At 45.5% G+C, this 24,024-nt stretch overlaps 1 protein-coding gene across 1 annotated transcript; it reads right to left on the bottom strand.

Moving 5' to 3' along the window:
• Window positions 1-1,555: 1,555 nt before the first annotated feature.
• On the bottom strand, window positions 1,556-3,749 carry TEX101 (testis expressed 101). Its single transcript, XM_063108923.1, has 5 exons — window positions 3,686-3,749; window positions 3,422-3,565; window positions 3,109-3,291; window positions 1,918-2,046; window positions 1,556-1,785 (listed from the first exon to the last, which is right to left on the bottom strand). Exons 1-5 carry the CDS (start codon window positions 3,747-3,749, stop codon window positions 1,556-1,558), a joined length of 750 nt encoding a protein of 249 aa, XP_062964993.1.
• Window positions 3,750-24,024: the final 20,275 nt, after the last annotated feature.

Raw genomic sequence — 24,024 nt, 5'->3', positions numbered from 1 at the left:
TATATAGGATCCGAACCCGTGGCCTTGGTGTTGTCAGCACCGCACTCTCCCGAGTGAGCCACAGGCCGGCCCTTAACATAAAAATACTATTTAAAAGTTTGTGTACTTGACTTTGTGGCCTGGGAATTTGTACATGCTGCAAAAATTTCTTTGGCATGTGATGGATATAATTTTTAAAAGACCAAAACAATTCACAGAACAAAATTTTGAAAATTGCGTGCTTCCTCCATTCACTCAGGAATTTCTCTTGCAACTGTCTTTAGCACCATTACAAAGCCTGTGTCCTGTGGGAAACACTTAGGTTTTTTATGTGTTTGGTTTTTTACCCCAATAGTATTTACCAGCCATGGTTCTGAATGCTTATTATCTTCAAAACTTAGCGGCCACTCACCAAGTCAAAATCTGATTTGCTTGTTGCTTCCTCTCCCTATTTAGGGAGATTCAGCAGACTGACACAATGGGGAACTGGATCCCTAAGAACAAAGATAAGGACTTAGCTGGAGTGGGGCATTAACTGCTAGAGAGTGTGTAGAACTAGAGAACTTTCTGGAAAGAACTAGGTTGGAATATACTATGGCCAAACTCCCCAGTCTTATGGGAGGAGGACAGTAGTTTGCATTTAACATCTCTCTTCCCATCCCCAGTGCAGTTTACTGTGTGTCAACTAAGCCTCAATAAAGCTATTTTTTTTAAAGCTATTTTTTTAAAAAATGAAAACAAGTTTGTCTCCCCCTTACCTTCCCCACCTTTTACTTTGCTCTATACACCTTCTATATCACTGAGTTTTTTACAATAAGATAGATTTTATGTATTCTAGAGTAGTAAGTAAATAAATAAGCATGACAATTTTTCTTTAAAAAAATCTTGCCTCCCAATAGTATGAGGCCCCCATTCATCATATCCTGCTGGCCCCTAGCTACCTCCCAAGTTCCCTCTGTCCACTGAAGAGTCATTAAGTAAGACACAAAGAAGGTAAGAAATGGTGCAGAGCAGGCAAGGGACAGACAGGACATAGGGAGATGGGGCCCATTATAATCAAAGAATTTGGAGTCTGATTTTTCTCATTCTGCCATAGCTCCTACGGAAATATCAGACCCCAAAACAGCTGACTTTGGCCTTAAGATTGGACTGGGAGTGCTTTGGAGGAGGCTAATGCTAGTCACTTGTCCACCTAGCAAGAGAAGTTAGCATGTTAGAGAGAAAGGAAAATAAGACTTTAGATCAAAATATCTGAGTTCTTGTCTTAGCTCTACCCATAGCTATGTAAATGTGAGAAACTCACTAAATTTTCCAGTTCTCAGGATTTCCTTTCTGGAAAATGTGTGGGTTAGAGAAGATGAGTTTTAAGGGCCCTTTCAGCACTACAATTCTACTTCCAGTCTTAAAACATATGCAAATCAGAGCACAAGTTTTATTAGAAATGTCAAATATATCTACAGCATCTCTCTCAGCTCTCCCTCAAATCTCCACCTGCTCCTCAACTTGTTGGCGGTCAGAAGTCAGAAGGCTCCCAGTCAAAAAAAGTGTCCTGAGATTCAGGACCAGAAGTGCCTTCTCAGGACAAAAGAACAAATGATTGCAGCAGCAATGGCAGCAGTAGCTCTAGTCCCCAAACTGAAATGGGAATCCAGGTGGCACCATCTTCAGCCATCCGGGGTTCAGTGAGAGACTGACGTGGACACACTTCCTTCACCAACATGGGTCCTACTGTAAAGATTCTGGCCATCAGCCTGCAACCAATCATGGATGTACAGCCTTTGACCTCCACAGATGAGTTGATGCCTCCTATGGGATAGGAAAGATGGAGAGATACATGGATGTTTTAGGCAATCAGAGGGGAATCCAGTCCTCCCTCATCCCTGGAACTCTGTCTGGTTTTCCAGTCTCTGAAACTATCAGATGTTCCTTTCAGTTTACCTCCAGTGATGTCAAGTTTTCCTTGATAGCATCGAGTTGTACCATTGGGACAGGGAAGAGAAGGAGCACTGAAACAGGACCCCAAAGCCACACATGTTGGGCAACGGAGGGTTCCTGACACACCGGAAGCTGTAGGGGAAAAAGAGAGACCCCTCTTCAGTTAAGGGCATGTCCTGCCTCTACAGATGTCTCTCCTTGTTGCTTTCTCTTCCTCAAGTCTTTCTTGCTGACACCACTCTAATCAAGGCCCATTACAGCAGCCTCCCTGTCCTTTCCCAGGTGATTTTCTTTGCTGTCAGAACCCCATCAATATGATATCCAAACTCTGTGCTTAGGTGTGGTGATACAGAGATGAAAAGGACATAGTCCTTGCCATCTAGCACCATTGTGTAGAAGGAGAAAGACATGTAAGTAATTAACTACAAGACAACTCAGTTCCAGGCAGAATGACAAAGGAATGGAGGAGTCCCTAACTACCTAAACTAATGTGGTAAATATTTTCAAAGAGCTGATACATGAATTGAGATGGAAGATGAATAGAGGTCAGCTATGTGAAAATGGGGGTTGGGTGGGGGTAGCAAAGGAAACAGCAAGGACAAAGGCCAGAAGGTGTGAGCAGGCTTGGCTGATCTGGGGAATTGTGAGAAGTTGCAGGGTTGATATTCAGCTAGTAGGCACAGGTAGGGCTGAACTGCTTGTTTTATGGACAGCGTCTAATTCTGATTGGCCAGTACCATCACAATTGTTGAATATTAACCCCAGCTAGAACACAACAAATGAGAGAGGGAAAAGAAGGATATGAAGCTGAAAAGATAGGCAGGGCCAGATTACTATAGGCCTTGAGGCTGAACATGGGGACTGGGCTGTTGACACGCATCAATGGAGAACCAAAAATTGTTCGATCGATAATGCCACCACCCTTCTCAGAAGTTTCCACTGATATCTGATTGCTTAATAAACACAAAACCCAGTTTACACCCAAGCTTTCATTGATGTCCCTCTGCTCTGAGCAGTGTTTAGACCCCAAGGTAATAATTTAGAAAAAGAAAGACATTCAATTGGACTGCAAGGTCTTTTTGTATATATCCCCCTTGGGCTAAGCCAAGTAAAAGCACAAAGAGGGAGGATATACAATCTCTTTAGGTGTTTATGAAGTTTTTCTTAGCACCCATCTCCCCCCTTCCACATTACCTGGGGTCCTTTGTAGCTGCCAAAACTGATATACTCCATCTTTGTTGTTACAAAAGGAATCCTCACAGTAACCACTGTAGGAGACTGTGATCAGGCCAGGGGGTGCAGTGTGTTGGATAAATGTCATTGCCTCTGCCCCTTCAGAGACACAGCCCTTAGTGGCCAAAACAGCCGTCTCAGCCCCTGGTATGAGACAGGAAGGAGGAAAAGTGGATGGTGGCCTAATGCTTGGCCGGGGGAAGGAAGAACAGCATTGACATGGAGAAAATCAATCACCCTCTCACCCAGCCCAACTGCCCCATTCTCATTTTACCTGCTTTAATCATCAGTACAGTTTCCTGGCAAAATGACCCATTGTCACAAGTCTCAACTTCCTCTGTGGTCCAGTTAAATGTATTGCTTGGATTCGCTTCTATACTCGTGGATATACTCTTGAAACACTCCAGATGTTGGGCCACTGGGGAGAAAATGAGGTAAAAACACTTGCCCTTTTTTACGGAGCCAAAGTCCCTCCTTTTTCACCATAAATCCATCCTTTGTGACCCAGCCACTGTTCCTCCATGTCTCCCATACATACAGGTCAAGGAGGAGGCTCCTAGGAGAAAGTAGAACATCAAAGCCTGGATATGACAGGTTCCCATGGCTTCTTTCAGAGGGGTTGAGAAGAACTGACCAGGTTCTGTGATTTGATGGGGAAAAGACAAGTTTTCAACCAGACAGAGTAAGATTATACCTAGGTTCTAGCAAGTACTGACTTTAGCATAGAGCTTATGGTATATAAGACTAAAACCTCTGAAGTCAGTCTGTCCCCTAACTACCATGTGGGTTTGAGCAAGTCAACAAGTTCACGGTGGCTCAGTTTCTATAGTTCCATTTCTCAGACCCAGTTACACATTCCCTAAGGCAAAGGAATCTGACAACGCAGCACCCTCCAACTTCAGGATCCAGGAGTCTGAGGCCAAAGGCCGCTTCTCTCTCAGGCCCAGGAGTCCAGGCTCAAACCTCAACTCTCTCGAGGCTTCGGTATCTCAGCCCCCAGCCCCCAGCCCCTTCAGAACCCAGGATTCTGAGAGCTTAGCCTTGTTCTACCTAGGGATCCAGAAGTTTGGGTTCCAGTCACCTTTTCCTGCACGACACGTGATTCCGAGCCAGCAGCCCCGTCCCCTCAGACCCGCTAGTCCGGGCCCCCAGCCCTCACCGCCCTCAGACTCAGGATTTTGGCCCCCTGGCCTTCGCTTTCCTCGGGACCCAGAAATCTGGGCCCCCAGCCTCCTTTTTCTCTTTAAAGGAGCAAAATTCCTGCTGGCTTCCAGACGACCTCACCAGAATCTCACCGGGCCGAACGTGCAGCCTGGAACGCCTGCTAGCCCAGCCTGGCTCTCTCTCGTGCCTCCCAGAGGCACGGAAGACGGGACAGAGCAAGGCACTCGAAGCCCCATTGGTTCACGCAAAAGCATTGCATGAGCTCATTGGATGAGCCTGGAGAAACACCACACCTCATTGGACGCAGATACGCCAATTCCTGGCAGCCTGAGAAGGTGCACACGCGCAGAAGGCAAGTGGCGGCCGAGCTGGCGGGAGAGAGCCTGCTAGTCTTTGCAGCCCCGGGGGTGCAATGCGGGGCACGCACTGCGTCCCCAAATGGCCTCACTTCACCCTTTTGTCTGTCCTATGTTGTCTCTGCTTTTCCAGCCACGCTAGGAGGTCAAACCCATGGCCCTCAGTCACTGAATTTACCTCCCTGCCCAAATGGCCTCTCATATTCCCAGCCCGACCCCGGCCCCAGCACACACCCAGTGGCCCTAGCCACTGCGAGTCAGCTCTGCCTCCCCACTCTTCATGTGCAGTGTCCCCTCCTTAGTACAGGCGGCATCCTTTGATTGCATCGTCTCATTAGCCTCCTCCACGGTGTCCTGGTGGGCTGAATGGAGGAATGGCCGCTTCAGCGTCCCTTCGGGCACCCTTGAATGTATGCGTGAGCAGTAATAGTGAGATGCCACCAGTTGCCATCATATCTAACGCTCCTGTCTGTGTCAGTGCCATGAACAAGACATGTCATTTGGCTTTGTTGTTCGTGGCTGAAAATTCTATTTCACATATAGGTAAGAGTTCCGATGTAACATGAAGTGAGGATCTGTTCTGTGTACTTTCTGAATTGGTACTCTTTCTGTGAGTTATGGTATAAATGAATATTTATTTTTAATAAAGGAAATGCCACAGTAAGAAAGGGGTTAAGGCTGGCCAGTTAGCTCAGTGGGTTATAGCATGGTGCTGATAACACCAAGGTCCAGGGTTCGATCCCTGTGGCTGCCAGTCGCCAAAAAAAGAGGGTGGTGAGGGTGGTAAAGCTCTTAATTTTATGTGAAAATATATTAATAACTTTCAAACAGTTTAAAAAAATCTAGGGCCAGTTAATACAAATATTAAGAAATAGCAACTTAGCTGGATTACTTTAGGAAGAATATTATGCCCCTTTAGAACCCCCCCAAATTTTTAAAAACATAAACAATAATTTAAGATGAGTTGCAATTAGATTTATATCATAGTCCTAAATATTGTGTAATTATTTGATGTCCTGAAATTCAAAACATTAAAAATAAGCATGTAATTCATGGAGTGTATAGGAAATAATTAGGTGTCAGATGTCCTTAAGTCTTGGGACTACAGGACAGGATAGGTTGGTATCATCAGGAGGCAGAAAAGATGAAGCACGTCACAAAAGGGCCAAGGCCTATTTCAACCTTGTCCCAGCAGCTAGGCCAGGGGCAGTGCTCACAGACTTCAGAGGAGGAGGTCTTTCTATTCAGATGTAACTGTGGATGATTCTGTCATTGCCGTCTGGCTGGCATGTTCTGGAAGCTTGGCAGTTCTTAGAATAATTGAAGGGACTGTCTTGATTGGTGACATTTGACAAAGAGCAGACCGATGGAGCAGGCAGGCTGTGCTCTCTGTGGTTTTGATCCCATCTCCAGGAGTAAAATAAGAGAAAATAAAGAAAGTAATTCACCTCAAATACTAGATCTCTGATGGCTGGCCCCCTGTCCTCTCATTACTCAGGAACCTTTGAGAACTTGCCCTGAGTAACCTCCTCCCACAGACCCAAGATTCCAGGCCTCCAGTCCCTCCTCTCTCAGACCCAGGAGTCCAGAACCCCGGCCACCTTCTCTCTCAGACCAAGGGGTCAAGGCCCAAGCCCACTCTGCCTCAGACCCGGGAGTCCTTCTGTACCCCTTCCCGTGATAGCATCGGTTTTGAATGTGTGCAAACGGAATACATAGAACAACTTCAACATAAAAAGAGGAGAGTAAATGGACCTATATTTGGTAAGGTTCCTACATCCTATCTGAAGTGAAAAAATATTGATTCTAAGTAGACTGGGAAAAATTAAATAGGCATTTTATAATCCTGTAATCTCTAGAGAAATCACTTTAAAGAGATATGGGGAAAAACAAAATAGATACACTTGAATGGAATACTAAAATGATGAAATAGCCTGCTATGGTCTGAATGTGTCCCCCAAAATTCATGCATTGAAAACTGAAACCCCAATGCAACAGTGTTGGGAAGTGGGGCCTTTTGGGAGGTGTTTAGGTCTGGATTTATAATTAACGTCTCTATGAAAAGGACTAGTGGGAGGGAGCTTGCTCTCTCTTGCCCTCTACCATCTGCCATTTGAGGGCACAGCAAGAAGTCTCTCACCAGACACCAGATGCTGGCGCCTTGACTTTGGACTTTCAGCCTCCAGAATTATGAGAAAATAAGTCTCTCTGCTCATTATAAATTACCCAATCTGAGATATTTTTGTTATAGTAGCACAAACAAACTAAGACATAACCCATAAGACAACATGGAAGGAGAAAGAGGAAAAAATCAATTTATAAAAATTGTATCCAAGTTACTTTAAATGTAAACGCTCTAAAAACTCAAATTTAAATCTGTGATTTTCAGAATGGATTAGGGAAAACTCAATTACATGTTGACTGTTTAAGATATTCACTTCAAATATAATAATATAGGCAGCTGAAAAGTTAAAGGACAGAAGAAGATATAACATGCAAACACTAATCAGGAGAAAGTTGGAGTGGCTATATTGATATCAGAAAAAGTAGGCTTCAGAGTAAAGAAAATTACCAGAGATTAAGAGGGAATTAAATAATAATGAGTCAATTCTCCAAAAGACAAACTTAGTACGCACCCAAGAACAGAGTTTCAAAATACGTGATATAAAACCTGGCAGAACCAAAAGGAGAAACAGACACATTCACAGTTATAGATGGAGATCTAGAATATATGTGGAGCTCTCAAATCTCAATAAGAAAACAAACAACCCTATTGAAAATAGGTAAAGGTCCTGAATAGACACTCTGACAAAGAGGATATATGGATATCAAATAATTGTATGAAAAGATGTTCAACATCATTAGCCATTAGTGAAATGCAAATTAAAACCACAATGAGATACCACTTCACACATACTAGAATGGTTAAAACAAAAGTACTGACCAAACCAAGTGCTGACGAGAATGCTGAGCAACGGGAACTTTCATATTTTGCTGTGGAAACGCAAAGTCACTCAAACTCAGCCTTAGATTCCCCCAGACAAGGTTTTCCTAATTCAGGCATTTGGATCCTTTAGAAACTATCATGCTCTGCTGAACAACCCCCTTAATACCATCCCTAATTTATGTGAAAACCATACATTTCTCTTTAAGAGGAAAATATGTACTCAAAGAAAGAAAAGCAGTTTTCCTTAGTAAAATTATTTTCCAACTCAGTTTGTTGGGCATGTTGACTTTGAAACTGAATTTACTGTTTCCTAAGATTCTGATTCCCAAGGAGGAAAGTAAGTAAGACAACATAGGTATAATAAAACTTGCTGACGCTCACCAGTTGTGATCCCATTATAAACGCCCTCTTCTGCGTTTGTCAACCTCAAGGCTGTCGAACACTAATTAGATAACTATATGTCAGGAAACAATGAGTACAACTAAAAATGAATGTGAGTTTAAAACTTTACCACATGATATAAATTAAGTAACAGTAAACATTTCCTTTTGTTTGGACTTCTTTCATTTTTTTGAAGTATAAGTTATATCCAATAAGATGCATCCATTAGAGGTGAACAGTTTACTGAGAGTTGAAAAATGAATGACATTGTGTAATCACCATCCCAATCAAGATACAAAATATTTTCATAACTCCAAAAAGTTCCCTCATGTCCCTTTGCAGTCAAGCCCCCTCCTCCCAACCTTCCCCACCCTCACTGGAAACCACTGAACTACTTACTTTCTGTCACTGTGAAACATTTTGCCTGTTCCAGAATTCTGTATAAGTGGAATCATATAGCATGAACTCATTTGTCTTTGGCATTTTTTTGTTCAGCATAGTTTTTTATATTTATCCATGTTATTGTGAGTATTAATATAGTTAATTCCTTTTAATGCTGACTAGCATTTCATTGTATGGATGTACTCCAATGTATTTATTCATTTGCCTCTGAGTAAATATTTGGATTCTTTCCAGTTTTGAGCTGTTATATAAATCTCTTATGAACATTCATATACAAGCTCTTACTTGAATATATATTTTTATTTTCTTGAGTACAATGCAGAATTTCTGGAGCATAGGGTAAGTGTTTAATGAACTCCTGGAACTTCTTCCAAAGTGGTTGCAACATTTTACATTCTCGTCAGCAGTGTGAATTTTGTTTGCTCCACATCCTTGCTAACTTTTGGTTTTGTCAAACTTTTAAATTTTAGTCATTCTAGTGGATTTGTAGTAACATCTCATCATACTTTTAATTTGCATTTTTTTGATGACTAAACATGCTGAGCAATTTTTAATGTGATTACTGGCCATTTGTATATCTTCATCTGTGAAGTGTCTGTTCAAAGCTTTGGCTTTCAGTGTAAAGGTCTTCCACACATTTTGTTAAATTGATTACTTAGTACTTTATGTGTATAGATGCCATGGTAAATTTTTTTATTTTTTACTTTCTAGTTTATTGCTATTATATAGAAATATTTAAGAACATATGATGTAGGATAATATGAAATATTTAAGTTGTATGACCATGAGTATAGAACAGACTTTACTCTAGGGCAAGTTTAGCCCTACTTTTAAGGTATAACCTTTCTGAAGTTTCTACTGAATATTCTATGCATTCAATAAGATATCTGTTCCCTGGCTTATTGGAATTTGAACGTCTTTCTTTTCTATGTGAACTCTGGACATTGTTCCACGTGTAGATCCCTGACAGGTTTTCATAAGTGCTATGGTTTAGATATCTTTGTCCCCATCAAAACTCTTGTTAAAAATTGATCCCCAGGGCCAGCCCCGTGGCACACTCGGGAGAGTGCAGTGCTTGGGAGGGCAGCAGCTCTCCCGCCGCGGGTTCAGATCCTATACAGGAATGGCCGGTGCGCTCACTGGCTGAGCGCAGTGTGGGCGACACCAAGCCAAGGGTTGCGATCCCCTTACCGGTCACAAAAAGACAAAAAAAAAAATTGATCCCCAAATTTGTGGCAGTGGTGGGAGGTGGGGACTTGTGGGAGGTGTTTGGGTCATGGGGGCAAATCCCTTATGAATAGATTAATGCCCTCCCTTGGGGGAGTGTGAGTTCTCCCTCTATTAGTTCCCCTGAGAGCTGGTTTTTAAAAAGATCCTGGCACCTCTCCTCTCTCTCTTGCTTCCTCTCCCGCCATGTGATCCCCTTGCACATGCCAGCTCTCTTCCCACTTTCTGCCATAAGTGGAAGCAGCCTGAAGCCCTTGCCACATGCAGCTGCCCCAGATTTGTGAGGCAGATAAACTTCTTTCCTTTATTAATGATCCAGTCTTTCATAGCAGCACAAACAGACTAAGACATTCAGTTTGTTTGGTTTTTGCCTAACCACCTGGAATTTCATCTGTGTATATGCAAGTTAGTATTCAGTAACAAACTCAATGTAGGGGCTCTTTCTTTGTATAGCTCCCTTCTCTCTAATACTCTGCTCTATAAATTCAAGCCACTTCCTCATCCCCAAATTCTCATCTGTGTCTACTCAACCCAGTGTGACCACCATGCTCTGCTTGTGTTCCACCTCCCTGAACCACAGTCTGGAAACTGACTCCAGGCACAAAATTGGACAGTCAAATGGCCCACCTCATGTTTTTCCTTTTTCTCAGGGATCACATACTGCAGAAGTCTCCAGGCTCGCTTTTACAGCCATCAAAAACTCAGTAGAAATCCCTAATGATGAAGACGAACAATTTAATTTTTCTCTTCTTACTACGGCAAAGTTTGTTTGATTTTTTTCTATAATTTAATAAGTTGAATTCTTACAACGATACTGACCAACTGTGCCGATATAATATCACATGCTTGATAATTTTCCCACTCCTTTCATAACATAAGCTCCCAGAGGGCAAGCATACTTGCTGTTTTGTTCACTTCTGTAGCCCAAGCACCTAGAGGAGACTAATAAGAAGTGCTCAAAAAGTACTTATTACTGAATTAAGTAATGAATTATGCCTGCTAATCTGTCACTCATAGGAGTTAGAACATGGGAATGGGAAATAGATTTTCAGGACCAAAATTCATAAGCTTAGGTAAAGGACTTTTTTTTTATTCTAAAGTGAATTGTCTACATCTGCGAGCTTAACTCTGGTCAGGGTGATATGGCATTTTTATTTGTGTGGTTTTTATTGATTTTTGGCATTGCGAAGATGGTCCTGCCCCATACATGCACACTTACTCCCTCCGGGTTGTGGGCAGTGGTGGGCTGGAGCTAACTCTGATTCGTGAGAGTAAATGTCTAAATTTTCAGGTATTTTGCAAGCTAGTTTCTAAACACATCCATTGCTAAAAATTAAATTATGTCAATTTACTATTAAATTAATGTTGACCCTTGAACAACATGGATTTGAACTTCATGGTTAAACTTATATGTGAATTTTTTTTGATAAATATATTGGAAAATTTCTCTCGATTATGATTTTATTAATAACATTTTCTTTTCTCTAGCTTACTTTATTGTAAGGATACAGTATATAATACATATAACATACAAAATATGTGTTAATCAACTGTTTATGTTATTGGTAAGGTTTCCAGTCAACAGGCTATTAGTTAAGTTTCTGAGGGTTTATAAATTATTTACAGATTTTCAACAGCACAGAGGGTAAGTGCCCCAACCCCCACGTTGTTCAAGGGTCAACTAGTATATTAAAGAGAAAGGTAATAAATACTAAAAAAAATCATTACTTCCTAATTATCTTACATTTTATTATTACCTATGCTCTTGGTGTTATTTACATCTATTGCATCTGTATGGTACAAATATTACATAATGGCTGCTTCTGGGCATTTCTTCCCAGCTCCATGTTCAGTGACATCATGTTGGTAGCTTGAAATCAGCCATGGTGAGAGTATTCACACCATAGAAATTGGCAAACACTACAAATAAAAGCTTTTCTTCCCCTCCCCTTGGGAAATGAGTCATTCAACATTTACCAACACTCCATGAGTGTGGGTGGCCTTGTGTTCAGGTGTGGACTTAATGTAGGATGGAGCTTTCTTCCTGTTTCAGTATTGAGCCTTTTCATACAAGTCAATATATATCTATGAAGTGCATGGCACTCCTTAGACATAGAGCCTTTGTGCATGCAAACCTGACCAAGTTTATGTGGTCCTGAATCTTTGTCCACAAACTTTAACATGACATGTTATATATTGTCATAACAATGTGTTTAAAATATAGGGGTGCCCCCAAGTTCCAGACCATCCTTTGTGGTTTCCCTAGATTTTGACCTTACATTTATAAACAGTTCTTTTAATTAATTCTGCTCAAATTACCCGATTTAAGTGTGCCATTTGTTTCCTGCTGGTCCCCTGACCAATCCATAATTAGGATCAGGAGTGGCACCAGGAAACAGACCATCGAAATTGCATTTTTGGATTAGCTTACCACCACATAGCAGGAGCACAGAGATACCCACTTTGATGGGGGAAGATGGGGCACAGGTGAGACAAGACCTATGGCAACATCGCATCGCTCAAATTATCACTGGTGGCAGCAGTGAAGGAAGTGCAGGTGGCAGGCAAAGTATTGGGTCCTGAAGTGGCTGCGGCACTTTGTCACTATGGCAACAGTGGTGGAGACAGCTGGTTTCTTTGGGTGATACTAGAAATCAAAATGAGTGATTGAAAAATGAGACTGTCTAAATGTGAATGTGAGTGAGCGATCAGAAAGCCTCCTTGGCAGTGAGCCCTTGCCTCCTGTAGCTCCAGGGAAGATTGGCTGAGGACCAAACCGAGAGCCTGAGTGAAAGGGCTGCAGAGCTGCATGGCTAGGTGCATGTGGTTAAAGTGAATTAAAAAGGAGACTGGGCTGAAGAATCTCTGAACAAACGAAGCCAGTCAGGCCTCATAAGTGGTTGCTTGGTTTGTGAACATAAGTTTTGCTTGGTTTGTGAACATAAGCAAAACTTAACTTGAGCTATTTCTTGTAAATGCCTGTATTAAAGAAAAATTGAACTTAGGCTCAACCATTCAGAAGCAGCCAAGAAACTTATATAACTAGGGACTTTCCAACAGGATAGACCAAATACGTCAACTGTATAACTGGAACAAAATAAAATATTGTCTCACTAGGGCTAGGGCCCACAGACCCTTCAAACCCATTGTACAGACTGGATCACAAACCTCTCATCTGCAGGTCCACAAGCTAGGTAATAGGAGAAAGATCCTGGGAGCCATGGGTAAAAGTTAATAGGCTTTACTTATATGCAAGCTCAGGTAGCTAGCACCTCCCGTGGTGTACTGAGTACCCTGTGTATCAAAGCCATTCATCCTTTATACTTAAGTCCAATAACCCAGGAAGACCTGGGTGCTCACACGCATCCACAGAAAATAGCCAAGGAACACCTGGGCACACATGCACAGTTATCATTTACATCAAATGCCTAGGGACCTTGACCATTTACTTTTCATTTTCCCTACAAATATATACATTTTTCCTTTACATCTGTGTTTGTCCTATAAAGGTCTCTCCCTTGCATTCCCTCAGTGGAGCTCCCAAATGATCTCTGGCTTGGAGCTGCTCAATTGATGCATCATTGTTTGCTCAAATAAACTCCTTAAATTTTATCATGCCTCAGTTTACTCTTTAATGGCGATCAACCCCACAAGTTATGCTAAGGTAAAGGCACTGGTGGAGAAGGGAGTGTGGTCCTCAGACATGAGATAGGGGCCTTGGGATGACCAATCTCCTCACACACAGTGAAGATATCTCCCACTCCCATCTGAGGGAACCAGTCCTCCCCTGCACAAAAGCCTGCCGATGACTGCATCTGGGGCACTTGCCTCACCAGGGAAGCCTTGCTCTCCTCCACACCCACAGTGAGAGTGAGGTTTCAACATAGCCAGACAGAGAAGCACAGGGCTGGTCTGGGGCAAGCAAGCCACACACTGAGAGCATTACAGGACCTCACCAATCTGTACTGACAGGAGTCCTAGAACATATGCATACATAGATTCTGTGCCAATTATCCATTTATTGCCTCTCAGCTCCAGATCCATCCTTCATCATCCTGCTTGTGATACAGGAGCTAGATCTTGTAAACACTTCTTGTCTCCCTGGCATAATGTTAGACATTCCAGTAAAGGGTGCTAGAGGGACACTGCAGGAGGAAGGGCTTATGTTCCAGCCCCTGGGTGGAAATTATGCCCTATATTTGCCATTCTGCTTTTCTTGAGAGTTCTCCTTACCCTTTAGTTGTCAATTCCCTCTTAACTCCAATCCTCTACTAGTTAGCGATCCTTTATATTCAACTTTTCTTGCTCAAATTAGTGTGTGGTTTCTGACTCCTGCCTGGACCCTGATTGATACTGACTCTAAGGGTGTGAGGCCAGATAGGATGAAGAAAAAGGCTTTATAGAACCAAATTCTTTTACATGGAATGTGGGATTTAAGGTGTTGGCTCAAGCACTTGGGAATGACATTACTAATCTGTTAGGTTAGTGAGTTATATCTGGAGTCTATGCTGAAATCCTCTGGCATACTGGATAGAAAAAGAGTTCAAAGTCTGGGGAGATGGGAAAGCCAGAATGGAATGGCTGGTTGTGTGCAGTCTCCTCAGTCACCTGAAATACACTGAGGAGGAGACAGCAAGAGTTCTGTGGAGGCTCACCTTTGAGGCAGAAGATGCTTATGGGGAATACTGTAATGGAGCTGTGTTCTCTGATCTCCAATGGAAAAGAGGATCTTGCAGTGGCCGAGTGGTGACACTGAGCATTTGGAGACAAGGTGGCCCCAGTCACTGAAATAAGCCACAGAGCAAAAAGGTCATCAGAGAATTTTGACAGGTGGGGATTTATGGCAAATCTAAATGACCAGGGGGTCCCTAAAAGTGAAATTAATGGGAAGTCTACTAAGATACGGCTTGATAAGTAGGAAATTTTCTAGTTCCGATGGGAAGAACTCTAACTTAGGTTGTCACAATGGCCTCTTGTCCAGTTCACAGACCTGGGACACCAAGAGTGAGGGGGAGGCTGGATCTGTTCGAGAAGGACCTTGCAGTGCAGCTAAGGGTGTCGACAGTGAATCTTCTTCCACACCAGAGAGACCTGGGGCCATTTGTCTGGAAGAGTTGGGCACTGGTCAAAGGGAAATGCTCAGGACTTCCAGGGATTGTTTGGATGATGGGGATGCTAATCCCCACTGTGAATGAGTCAGAGGATAGATAGATAGATTGGTCTGTTTCTGTTGCTTATAACAAAATACCTGGAATTAGGTGATTTATAAGAAAACAAAATTTATTGCTTACAGTTTCAGAGGCTGGGAAGTTTAAAGTCCAGGGAACACATCTGGTGAGGGTCTTTCTTGGTGGTGGCTTCAGCAAGACAGGGTATCACATTGTGAGATGACAGAGGCAGAGAGAGAGCTCCCTGTGAATGCTCCTTTTAAAGCCCTCAGAACCATAACCGTGACCACCATTAATCTATCAATTTATTACTCACCTTTCAATTACCATAATAGTATTTCCCACACTCCCAACAGTCACAAGCTTCTAATACATAAAACTTGGGGGGAACAATTCAATCCCTGTCAATAGATTTTTGGTTCAAATTCTTTTCCTAGGGGACCAAGTAAGACCACAAGACTTATCCTGTTATTTAGGTCATCCCAGATTGTATAATAGGTATAGGTAACTGGAAAAAATCCCTGCACAGGTTCCCTGACCCACGGAGTGAGGGCCATTATGGTAGAAAAAGCCAAATGGTAATTCTGGCACTATCACCACCTTCACTGGGGAATTTCTGAGATTAGTGCCAACATGAAAGCTTGAGAGATGCAGGGGTCTAGACTGCTCCCACACTTCCATTTATTGCTCCTGTTTGGTCACTGCAAAAATGTCAGAAGAGTGATGGCAGGATACAGCACAGGTAAGCAGCAATGAAAACTGCAGCTGCAGCTCTAGCTGTGGCTTCTTGCAGCCCCTGGACATGCAGCTGCAGATCTAACTGCCCTTTTTTCATATTTATTGGCAGAGATAATCAGAAGCATTTGCTTTCATATTTCAGGGACAAGAATACACCTTAACTTTGTGGTCTCACGGCTTGGTCTGCTCTCCTGATCTTTCTCATAGTGCAAAGGGACCTCGATCACCTGATTTTCTACAGAACATCATACTGGTTCACTTCATTTGTGACATTATGTTAATTTCACTAGACACAGTGAGCAAGAAGTAGCAAGTCCAGTTAATGACTTAGAAATAAGACACGTGTGTGCCACAGGGTGGGAGATAAACTGTGCAGACATCAACCTTCTTACCAGACTGATGTAAACCATGGGACCTATAGGTCTGAGGCAAGTCCCAATATTTCATCTAAACTGAAAGACAATTTGCTGCATTTTGTGCTTCTGCCCTGAGATAAGAGATAGGTCCCTTAGGATTTGGCAGGCAAAATGTAGCATATTTTGACTTTCTACTTCTACTCATTTGTGAGGAAACCCATAAAGCGGCCAGTTTTGAGTGGATTCTAGAGCAGGAAATGGCTCTGCAGAAAGTCCAGGCTGGAAACCAGCTGTCCTGAACCTCAGGCCATGTGACTCAACAGATCTGGTGTTATTGAAAGTTACAAAAACTGACATAGAAAAATAGGATAAACACAATGCAGAACCTCAGGGTTTTGGATCAAAGGTATGTCTCCTTCTGCAGACGCTATCCCCCTTTTGGAAAGCAGCTCCTGGCTTACTACTGGGCACAGCGAAATCTGAATGCCTGATCACGTGACACCAACAGGGGCATTGTTACCTGAACTGCACATCAAGTCCTGGGTGCTGTCTGAGCTACCAAGCCCTGACATGGAGTGTGCACCGCAGTACCCATCTTCCATGGGAAAGGTGTGTATGAGATCAGGATTAAGCAGGTCTGGAGGGCACATGTAAATGCCCCAGCAGGTGGGCACCTGCTCCTCCTGCCTCCTCATCTACCACAACTATGGACTCCTGGGGATTCCCTGTGACTTCTTTACAGAGCAAGAAAAGGGAAGGATGAATTCTCACGATGAGCTGGCACCAGACAAAAGTAGATGGCAGCTACATTAGTGTCCCACTCACAGGTGGCCCTGAAGGAGTGAAGTAGGGAAATCCTTCAGGTGGGAAAACTTCAGGGGTCCACCTGTATGGAGGGAGACATAGCCTTAGGTCCACTTCTCAATGGATCCATGGTGGGCCCCCTGGTCAAGAACAGAATAAAAGAATAAAACTGAGACAGGAAGAATATGCAGACAGTCCTCTGGGGATGGGCAGAGTGTGAGGTTGCATGTCCCACACGCATGCCCACCAGGACACACACACTGACTGAAGAGACAGCTCTTAATATTCAGTGGACAGCACCTGGCAGCTTCCTTCCCCAGCAGAGCTTGCTCACTGGGTCTACATGCAACATGCCCGTGGGGCAGGGACAGAGGCTGTACATGGTTAGGACAAATGGGTTGACTCTCTCTAAGGCTGACTGGCTGTTGACTATACTTAGCACCCAACCCAACACAGGCAGAGGCCAATGTGAAGCCCCTGGCATGGCGTCATTCTACAGCAGGATGACCTGGCCATTGAAGGGAGATTGAAGACACAGCGCACTTCCTGTCATGGAGGGGACCTAGCTTTAACCTCACAGGGATGGACACACGCTGTGGGTTCTGATTTTCCCTCCCTGCACTCAGCGCTTCTGTGAACACTGCCATTTTGGGATTTAGAAAATGTCTTTTGTATTGCGATGGTATCCTGTGCCACGCTGCTTCCCACTAGGGGACACATCGTAAGTTACTCCCACCCGTGGGATTCACTGACCTTCCCGGGTTCCCACTACACTGAGGCAGTTGGCTTATCAGAATGGAACGGCCCATGAGTGGCTTATTAGGACACCAGTGAGAGACCATACCCTGCCATCCAACAGGAAATGCTGTACATCTTAAACCAATGGCCAGTCTATCATGCCACTTCCTCCATGGCCAGCCTATCATGCCACTTCCTCCATGGCCAGCCTATCATGCCACTTCCTCCATGGCCAGCCTGTCATGCCACTTCCTCCATGGCCAGCATGTATGGGTCCAGGAAATAAGGAGTGCCCCTCCCACTGCTGCACCTAACAACCCACTGCAAGAATGTTTGCTTCTTGTCCCTGTGACCTTGGGACAATGTGGATGAAGAATCCCATCATAGTCGTAGTCAATAGAAAGCTAGGACTGCCCTCTGCCATTCTGTGCTCTTCATGCTGCTGAAACAACAGCAAAGCAGAGGGATGACTGACACTGATGACGAGACGGATGTTGGGTTGCTGGGTCTGGAAGGCAGGCAACTTGTTGGGGTGATATTTCCTTGGCCAGTGGCCCCATTCAGTGGAAAAGTGCAGAAACCTGATAAACACAAGACCATCCAAGACTCACCCCCCATAGGAGTGAAGGCATGAGTCACCCATCAGTGGTCCCAAGGAGGTGGTGAGGGAATATGGAATGGGTGGTGAAAGAAGGCAGCTGTGATTGCCACCAGCTTCACACCCAGGACCTCAGCAGCTATCACATCTTTTTCTCACTGTGGCTGATGAAGAACCTGTGGTTTAATGCTATGAGAGCAGGACTTTATTGTCACTATCACACAATGCTGCAGTGATTGGGTAATGGATGGGAACCGGGTGTCTTGTGTATTAAGGAGTCTGATTTTCATCTGGACAAAGGAAAAGGGTGGATGCTGAGGGGGGGAGGGGTGGACTGTTCTGACACTTTCTGTTTCCTTTTTCAGATTCACTCTCCTTCCTTTTCCCCTCGCTTTGCACTGTGAGTGGCAGATTCATGGGGACTGCAGCAACAGGATCTCCTGCCTCTGGCTTCCAGCTGGGGTCAGCCAATGGGGAGCCCCAAAAGGAGACCACAGGGAGGACATTGAGTGAGGTTAGAACATTAATTCCCCCTTCCCCTTTGTGAAGGTAAATTCTAGGTGTCAACTTGGTTAGATGAAGGAATGCTAAAAAACCTGATAAAGCTATCTTTTTAGATGTGTCCATGATGGAGTTTGGATGTGTTGTCCTCTCCAAAACTCATGTGGAAGTTTGATCTCCGATGTGACAGTGTTGGAAACCGATTGAGTCATGGGGGCAGATCCCTTATGAATGGATTAATGCTCTCCCTGGGGGAGGAGGGGTAGTCAGTGAGTTCTCACTCTATTAGTTCCCACGAGAGCTGATTGTTTAAAGGACAATGGCACCTTCTCTCTCTCTCTCTCTCTCTCTCTCTCTCTCTCTATCTATCTATCTATCTATCTCTCTCGCTCGCATCCTCTCGCCATGTGATCTGCTTGTACCCACCAGCTGCCTGCCACTTTTCCACCATGAGTAGAAGCAGCCTGAGGCCTGTGCCAGATGCAGCTGTCCCAGAATTGTAAGCCAAATAAACCTCTTTTCCTTATAAATTATCATCTCAGGTATTTCGGTTATAGCAACACGAAACGGACTAATACAGTCCACGAGGGTGTTTCCAACAGAGATTAGTATGAGAGTCTGAGTGGACTGGGTGGGAACCTCAATGTGGGTGGGAACCCTCCAATTTACTGGGGGTCCAGAGGAAAAAAAAAGACAGAGGAGAAAGGTCAATCTCTCGATCCGCTCAAGCTGGGATACACCCTTCTCTCCTGTCTGTGGACATCAGACCTCAAGACTCTTGAGCTTTTGGGTTCCAGGACTTAAACCAAGGACACCATCAGCTTCCCTGGTTTTGAGGTCTTTGGACTTGGACTGAGACATGCTACTGACATCCAGTTTATAGACGGCCTATGGTGCGACTTTTCTTCACAGTCGTGTGAGCTAATTCCCCTAATCCCTCTCGTATAATTATAACATATCCTATTGATTTTGTCTCTCTGGAGAACACTGACTAATACACTCTCCCTATAGTGCCACTGTGGGGTGGATGCATTTTTCAGCTAGAGGTCCTGTAAATAAATCTCTCTTTCTCCCCGCCTCCCGTGTGTGTGCGTGCGTGCGTGCGTGTGTGCGTGTGTGTGTGTGTCTCGAGATAAGGTGAGCCCCCTGTTTGTCCTGAGGTTGACTGGAGCACCCTGAAGACTCTGCCATCACCCAGGCTGGAATGGAGATGTGGACCAGAACAATGAATGATGAGCCTTGGATGCTGATTCTCTCACCAAATACTTCTCTTCCCCCATGTCAGATCTCTGGCTGTCCTGACCTCCCCTCACATAGAGAAATCCCAGCATTGGGAGGAAGGACAGTGTCTTTATTATGAGACACATGTGGCCACTCCTTGAATATCCCCTCACCCATAAGGCAAGTTCAGCTGCTCCCAGGCCCTTCCATACGTTGTTATCAGGTGATAAAGTGTGTGTGGGTGTGTGGAGGATGATAACTCATGGAGAGGATGGGAAAATGACTTGGTGTCCAACATTATTAGGTTATGAGGTCAGAGGGGCAGTTGGTTTCAGGGGGTGGGGGCGGGAGGCAGAGGTTAAGAATCAAGGCGAAATGGAGTTAGCAGTAAAGGCAAAGCCCTCCACACCAAAGGGCTAGGGATAGCCCAGCCCCCACTACCCAAGCCAGGTGGGGGGCAGGAGCAACTCCGTCATGGCTAAGAGGCTTCTCATCCTCTTCCTGACCCTCAAAATTCTCCTTCACAGAGAAAGCCCCGATATTCTGGGTGTGGTTAAACAACGATATTGAAGATGGGGCCATACAGCCCTGAACGCTCAATGTAGAGGTCACTCCACCTGGAGGGTGAAGACTGAGTCAGAGAGGACACAGTGCCACACACCTAAGTTCCTCAGACCCAGGGGTCCAGGCCCCCAGCCCCTCCTCCCTCAGACCTAGAAATCTAGGTCCTCAACTCCCTCCACTCTCAAACCCACGAGTCAGAGCCACAAGCAGCCTCCCACCTCAAGGCCAATGACTTCAGGCCCCCAACCCCTTCATCTTTGGCACCCAGCCTTCAGCACTCACCTCCCCTGAGATCAATGTGTCCATTATAACAATGAGTAGTGCCATTAGGGCATGTTACATAGTTAGAGTTCGGTAAGCAGGAACCAAACAACTGCACACAGACAGGACAGCGCAGGTCTCCCGGGGCAGGGGCAGCTGGGGGGCACAGATGAGGTTGGAGCGCACAGCTCTGCTCTCAGCTGCAGCCACCCCTGTTGAGCCCAAACATCTGTATCTCGGAAGCCCCACCTCCCCAAGTCCCTGGATCCCATACCTGGATGAGGGAGGGCATTCAGCAAGACGCTGCTAGTGCTGGCTCTGTTGCAATGGTTGGAGGAGCAGTACCGGACATAGGAAGCGACCAGTACTCCAAGGGGCCCCGAATGTATGGAGACAGTCTGGGAATCCAGCACCCCAGCCTTGCTGCAGCCTTTGCTCCACAATAGGAGTGATCTGTATCCTGAGGGGTGAGACAGTGAAAGCAGGGCTGGAGGAGGAAGAGACCCACGGATGGCAGGGGCTGTGGAGCTGGGCTCCCTGGATCCACAATGCTCCCCAGGTGAAGGGTGAATGCAGGTCTCCTGCTTATAATACCTCAAGTCATGTTTAGTGTGGGACAAAGACAGGCCAGAGCCTGGGTCCTCCCGCCAGCTCTGCCACCTCCCAGTTCGGGCTCAAATGTCACCTGCTCCACAGAGACTTCCCTGAGCACTGTCTGACAATCACAGCCTTCGCCTCACTTTCTCTATCTCCTTTTCCCTGCTGTATTTCTCTCCAGAGCTTTTATCTTCATATCCTTATTCTCCTCCTTTTTGTTTTTGTTTTTTTTGTGTGTTTCCCCACTAGAGTGCAAAGGTGTGAGAAGGCAGATCAATTGGATCTGCAGTGCCTAAAACAGGTGCTCAAGAAACATTTCTTGAATGAGTGAAATTACTGGGATTCCCCTGTGCCAGCACTGTTCTCAGCCCTTGGCATAGATTTCCACCTACATCTTCACAGTGCCCAGCAAGGCAGGTACTATTACAGCCGTTGCCTTGTGCCAGTTTTCTTAAGGAGAAACCGAGGCCCCGAGAGAGAAAGAGTTGGGCTGAGATTGCCCAGTGTGAAAGGAACAGACGAGGAAATTCAGGGGATGGAATCCAAGGTGGGGATGCAGGACACACGGTGCCCATGTCTCGCCCTCGTGCCCAGCCGACATACCTACGTCTATGAGCAGCAGCGTCTCCTGACACACATCTCCAGCGTCACACATCTGGTACCTAGATGTAGTCCATTCAGTGGGTTCTTGAGTCAAGTTGGCCTTAATCTGCACTATGACTCCCCGATGACAAAACAAAATCTGGGGAGAGAAAATCACCAGGGTCCTGTGTAAGCCAGGGAACCCATCATGTTTGTCCCCCCAGTCCTATGCTAGGGAAGGAGATCACATTGCTGGTCACACTCCTTGTGACCTGGCCATAGTGTCCCTCAATGTTGAATTAAGAAGGAACTTGGAAGTCTAAGCCTTATTGGCATTGCTTACCACGTTTCTGCTTAAACAATTGCAGGAGCCTCCTCTTGGCCCCCTGAGGGAGGCTGTTTCTCCCTTTCCATGTGAGAGGGACTGACAGCTCTTCCTCACCCTCAATCTCTACTTCCCTATCAAGACTTCAAGCTCCTCAACAGGATAAGGAGGAAGGTAGCCTAAGACCATCCATGTATTTCTTTTAGCTGAGAAACACTAAGTTCCGAACAAACATGCTCAAATGCCTACTATGTACTGAGCATTTATTTGGTGTCCAGTGGTTGTAATTATTTCCACGGATTAGCCCATTTATCCTTCCCACCTTACCTGGATTGCCTATTTCCTCACAACAACCCCCAAAGTGGTGATATTATCATCATCATCAGCTCCATTTTCAAGATGGGGAAACAGAGGCAGAGGAGTGGCCAAATAGCCCAGTGTCACACAGCTAGTAGGTGGCAGGGCTGGTCTGAGACTTCGGGCATTCTGGCTCCCTAGGGTCAGGGCGGAGGTGGGTGATGGTGAAGACAGGTGTTGATGACCATCCCCAGCTACCTTGCTCCTGGTGGCCCTCAGGAATCTAGTTTGAAAACCATGACCCTCGCCTGTTCTTAAGGCCATCACGTGATCAGCAGCTGTGTGTCCCATGATGCAGAAACTCCTGGGCTGAGGACCTCAGTGACCACCGACCTGTGGAAGTTTCCCAAAAGCCCCATGAAGGAGAGCTGCTCATTTCCCCATTCATAGATGACAGAAGAGTGGCTCCTGCTCCTTGCCTTCAAGCCTGATCCTCATTATCCACACCCACATTACCCCTTCTTGGTCAATGGTGGTTCCTTTCTTCCATTGCTCAAACCAAAAACATCACTGTCATTCTGGACAGTTCCCTTTCTCCCACACTCCATCTTGCGTCCATCAGGAAATCCTGTTGGCTTAAGCTGCAAAACATCTCTTGACCTCTGTCACCACTTCTATTGCTTCCTCCTAGGCCCAAGACCCCATCAGCTCTCCCCCACCTCCTCCAGGCTCGCATCCCTGTGCCCCTCCCCCCTCGCATCCCCCTCGCTCTGTTCTCTGCTCAGCAGCCAGAAGGATCCTCATTAAAGCAAAGTCAATTCATGTCACTCTCTGCTCAGAAGACTTCAGTAGGTCCCCTCCCACTCAAAATAAAATGCTAAGTCCTTACAATGGCCCATGAGGCCCTACACGAACTGGCTTCTGCCTACCTCTCCATCCACATGCCCTGGTCCACTCTCTCTGGATCACTCTGCCCCACCCACATGTCCTCCTAACTAGGGGTACAACACAATGTCAGCGAACAGGAGGAGGAGGGAAGTGTGCTCCAGGTGACAGAAGAGCTCATATGAGGGCATGGGGTGGGAGAGGACTGGGGGCAAGAGCACAGGTTGTCTCAAAGGACCCCGGCAGAAGCCCATGTTGCAGAAGAACCAGGGGCTGGAACATGTGAGGCCTCGACCGGCCCCCTAAGAAATGGGGCAGTGGTTGCAATGACAGCAGTGGGTCAGACAGGCACACGCCCACCTCAGGCCCTTTGCATGTGCTCCCCTCACCACGTCTGGAACCATCCCCTTATCCTCCCCAGATCTGGTGAAAGAGAATAATGAGATGTTCAGACTTTTGATACTCAAATGATGCTGCTACTCAAAAGCTGGTTCAGTGGCAGAGTGGAGACCAGATCCCACACCTCTCTGGCCCAGACAGACCTACTCTCACTGGGACCACTGCCCAGTTCCTTAGGGGGGCACTCAAGGCCTCACATTTTCCAGCCCCTGATTCTTCTTCTACATGGGCTGCAGCCAGGGCCTGTTGGAGACAACCTGTGCTCTTGCTCCAGCCCTCTCCCACCCCGTGCCCCGCGTGAGCTGGTCCCCTGCCCGTCCCTCCTCCACTTGTTCCCTGACATCGTGTTGCACTCCCAGCTTCTGA

This window comes from Cynocephalus volans, chromosome 10 (genome assembly GCF_027409185.1).
Source record: "Cynocephalus volans isolate mCynVol1 chromosome 10, mCynVol1.pri, whole genome shotgun sequence".
NCBI lineage: Eukaryota > Metazoa > Chordata > Mammalia > Dermoptera > Cynocephalidae > Cynocephalus > Cynocephalus volans.
This window is presented reverse-complemented; position numbering and strand designations above follow the sequence as displayed.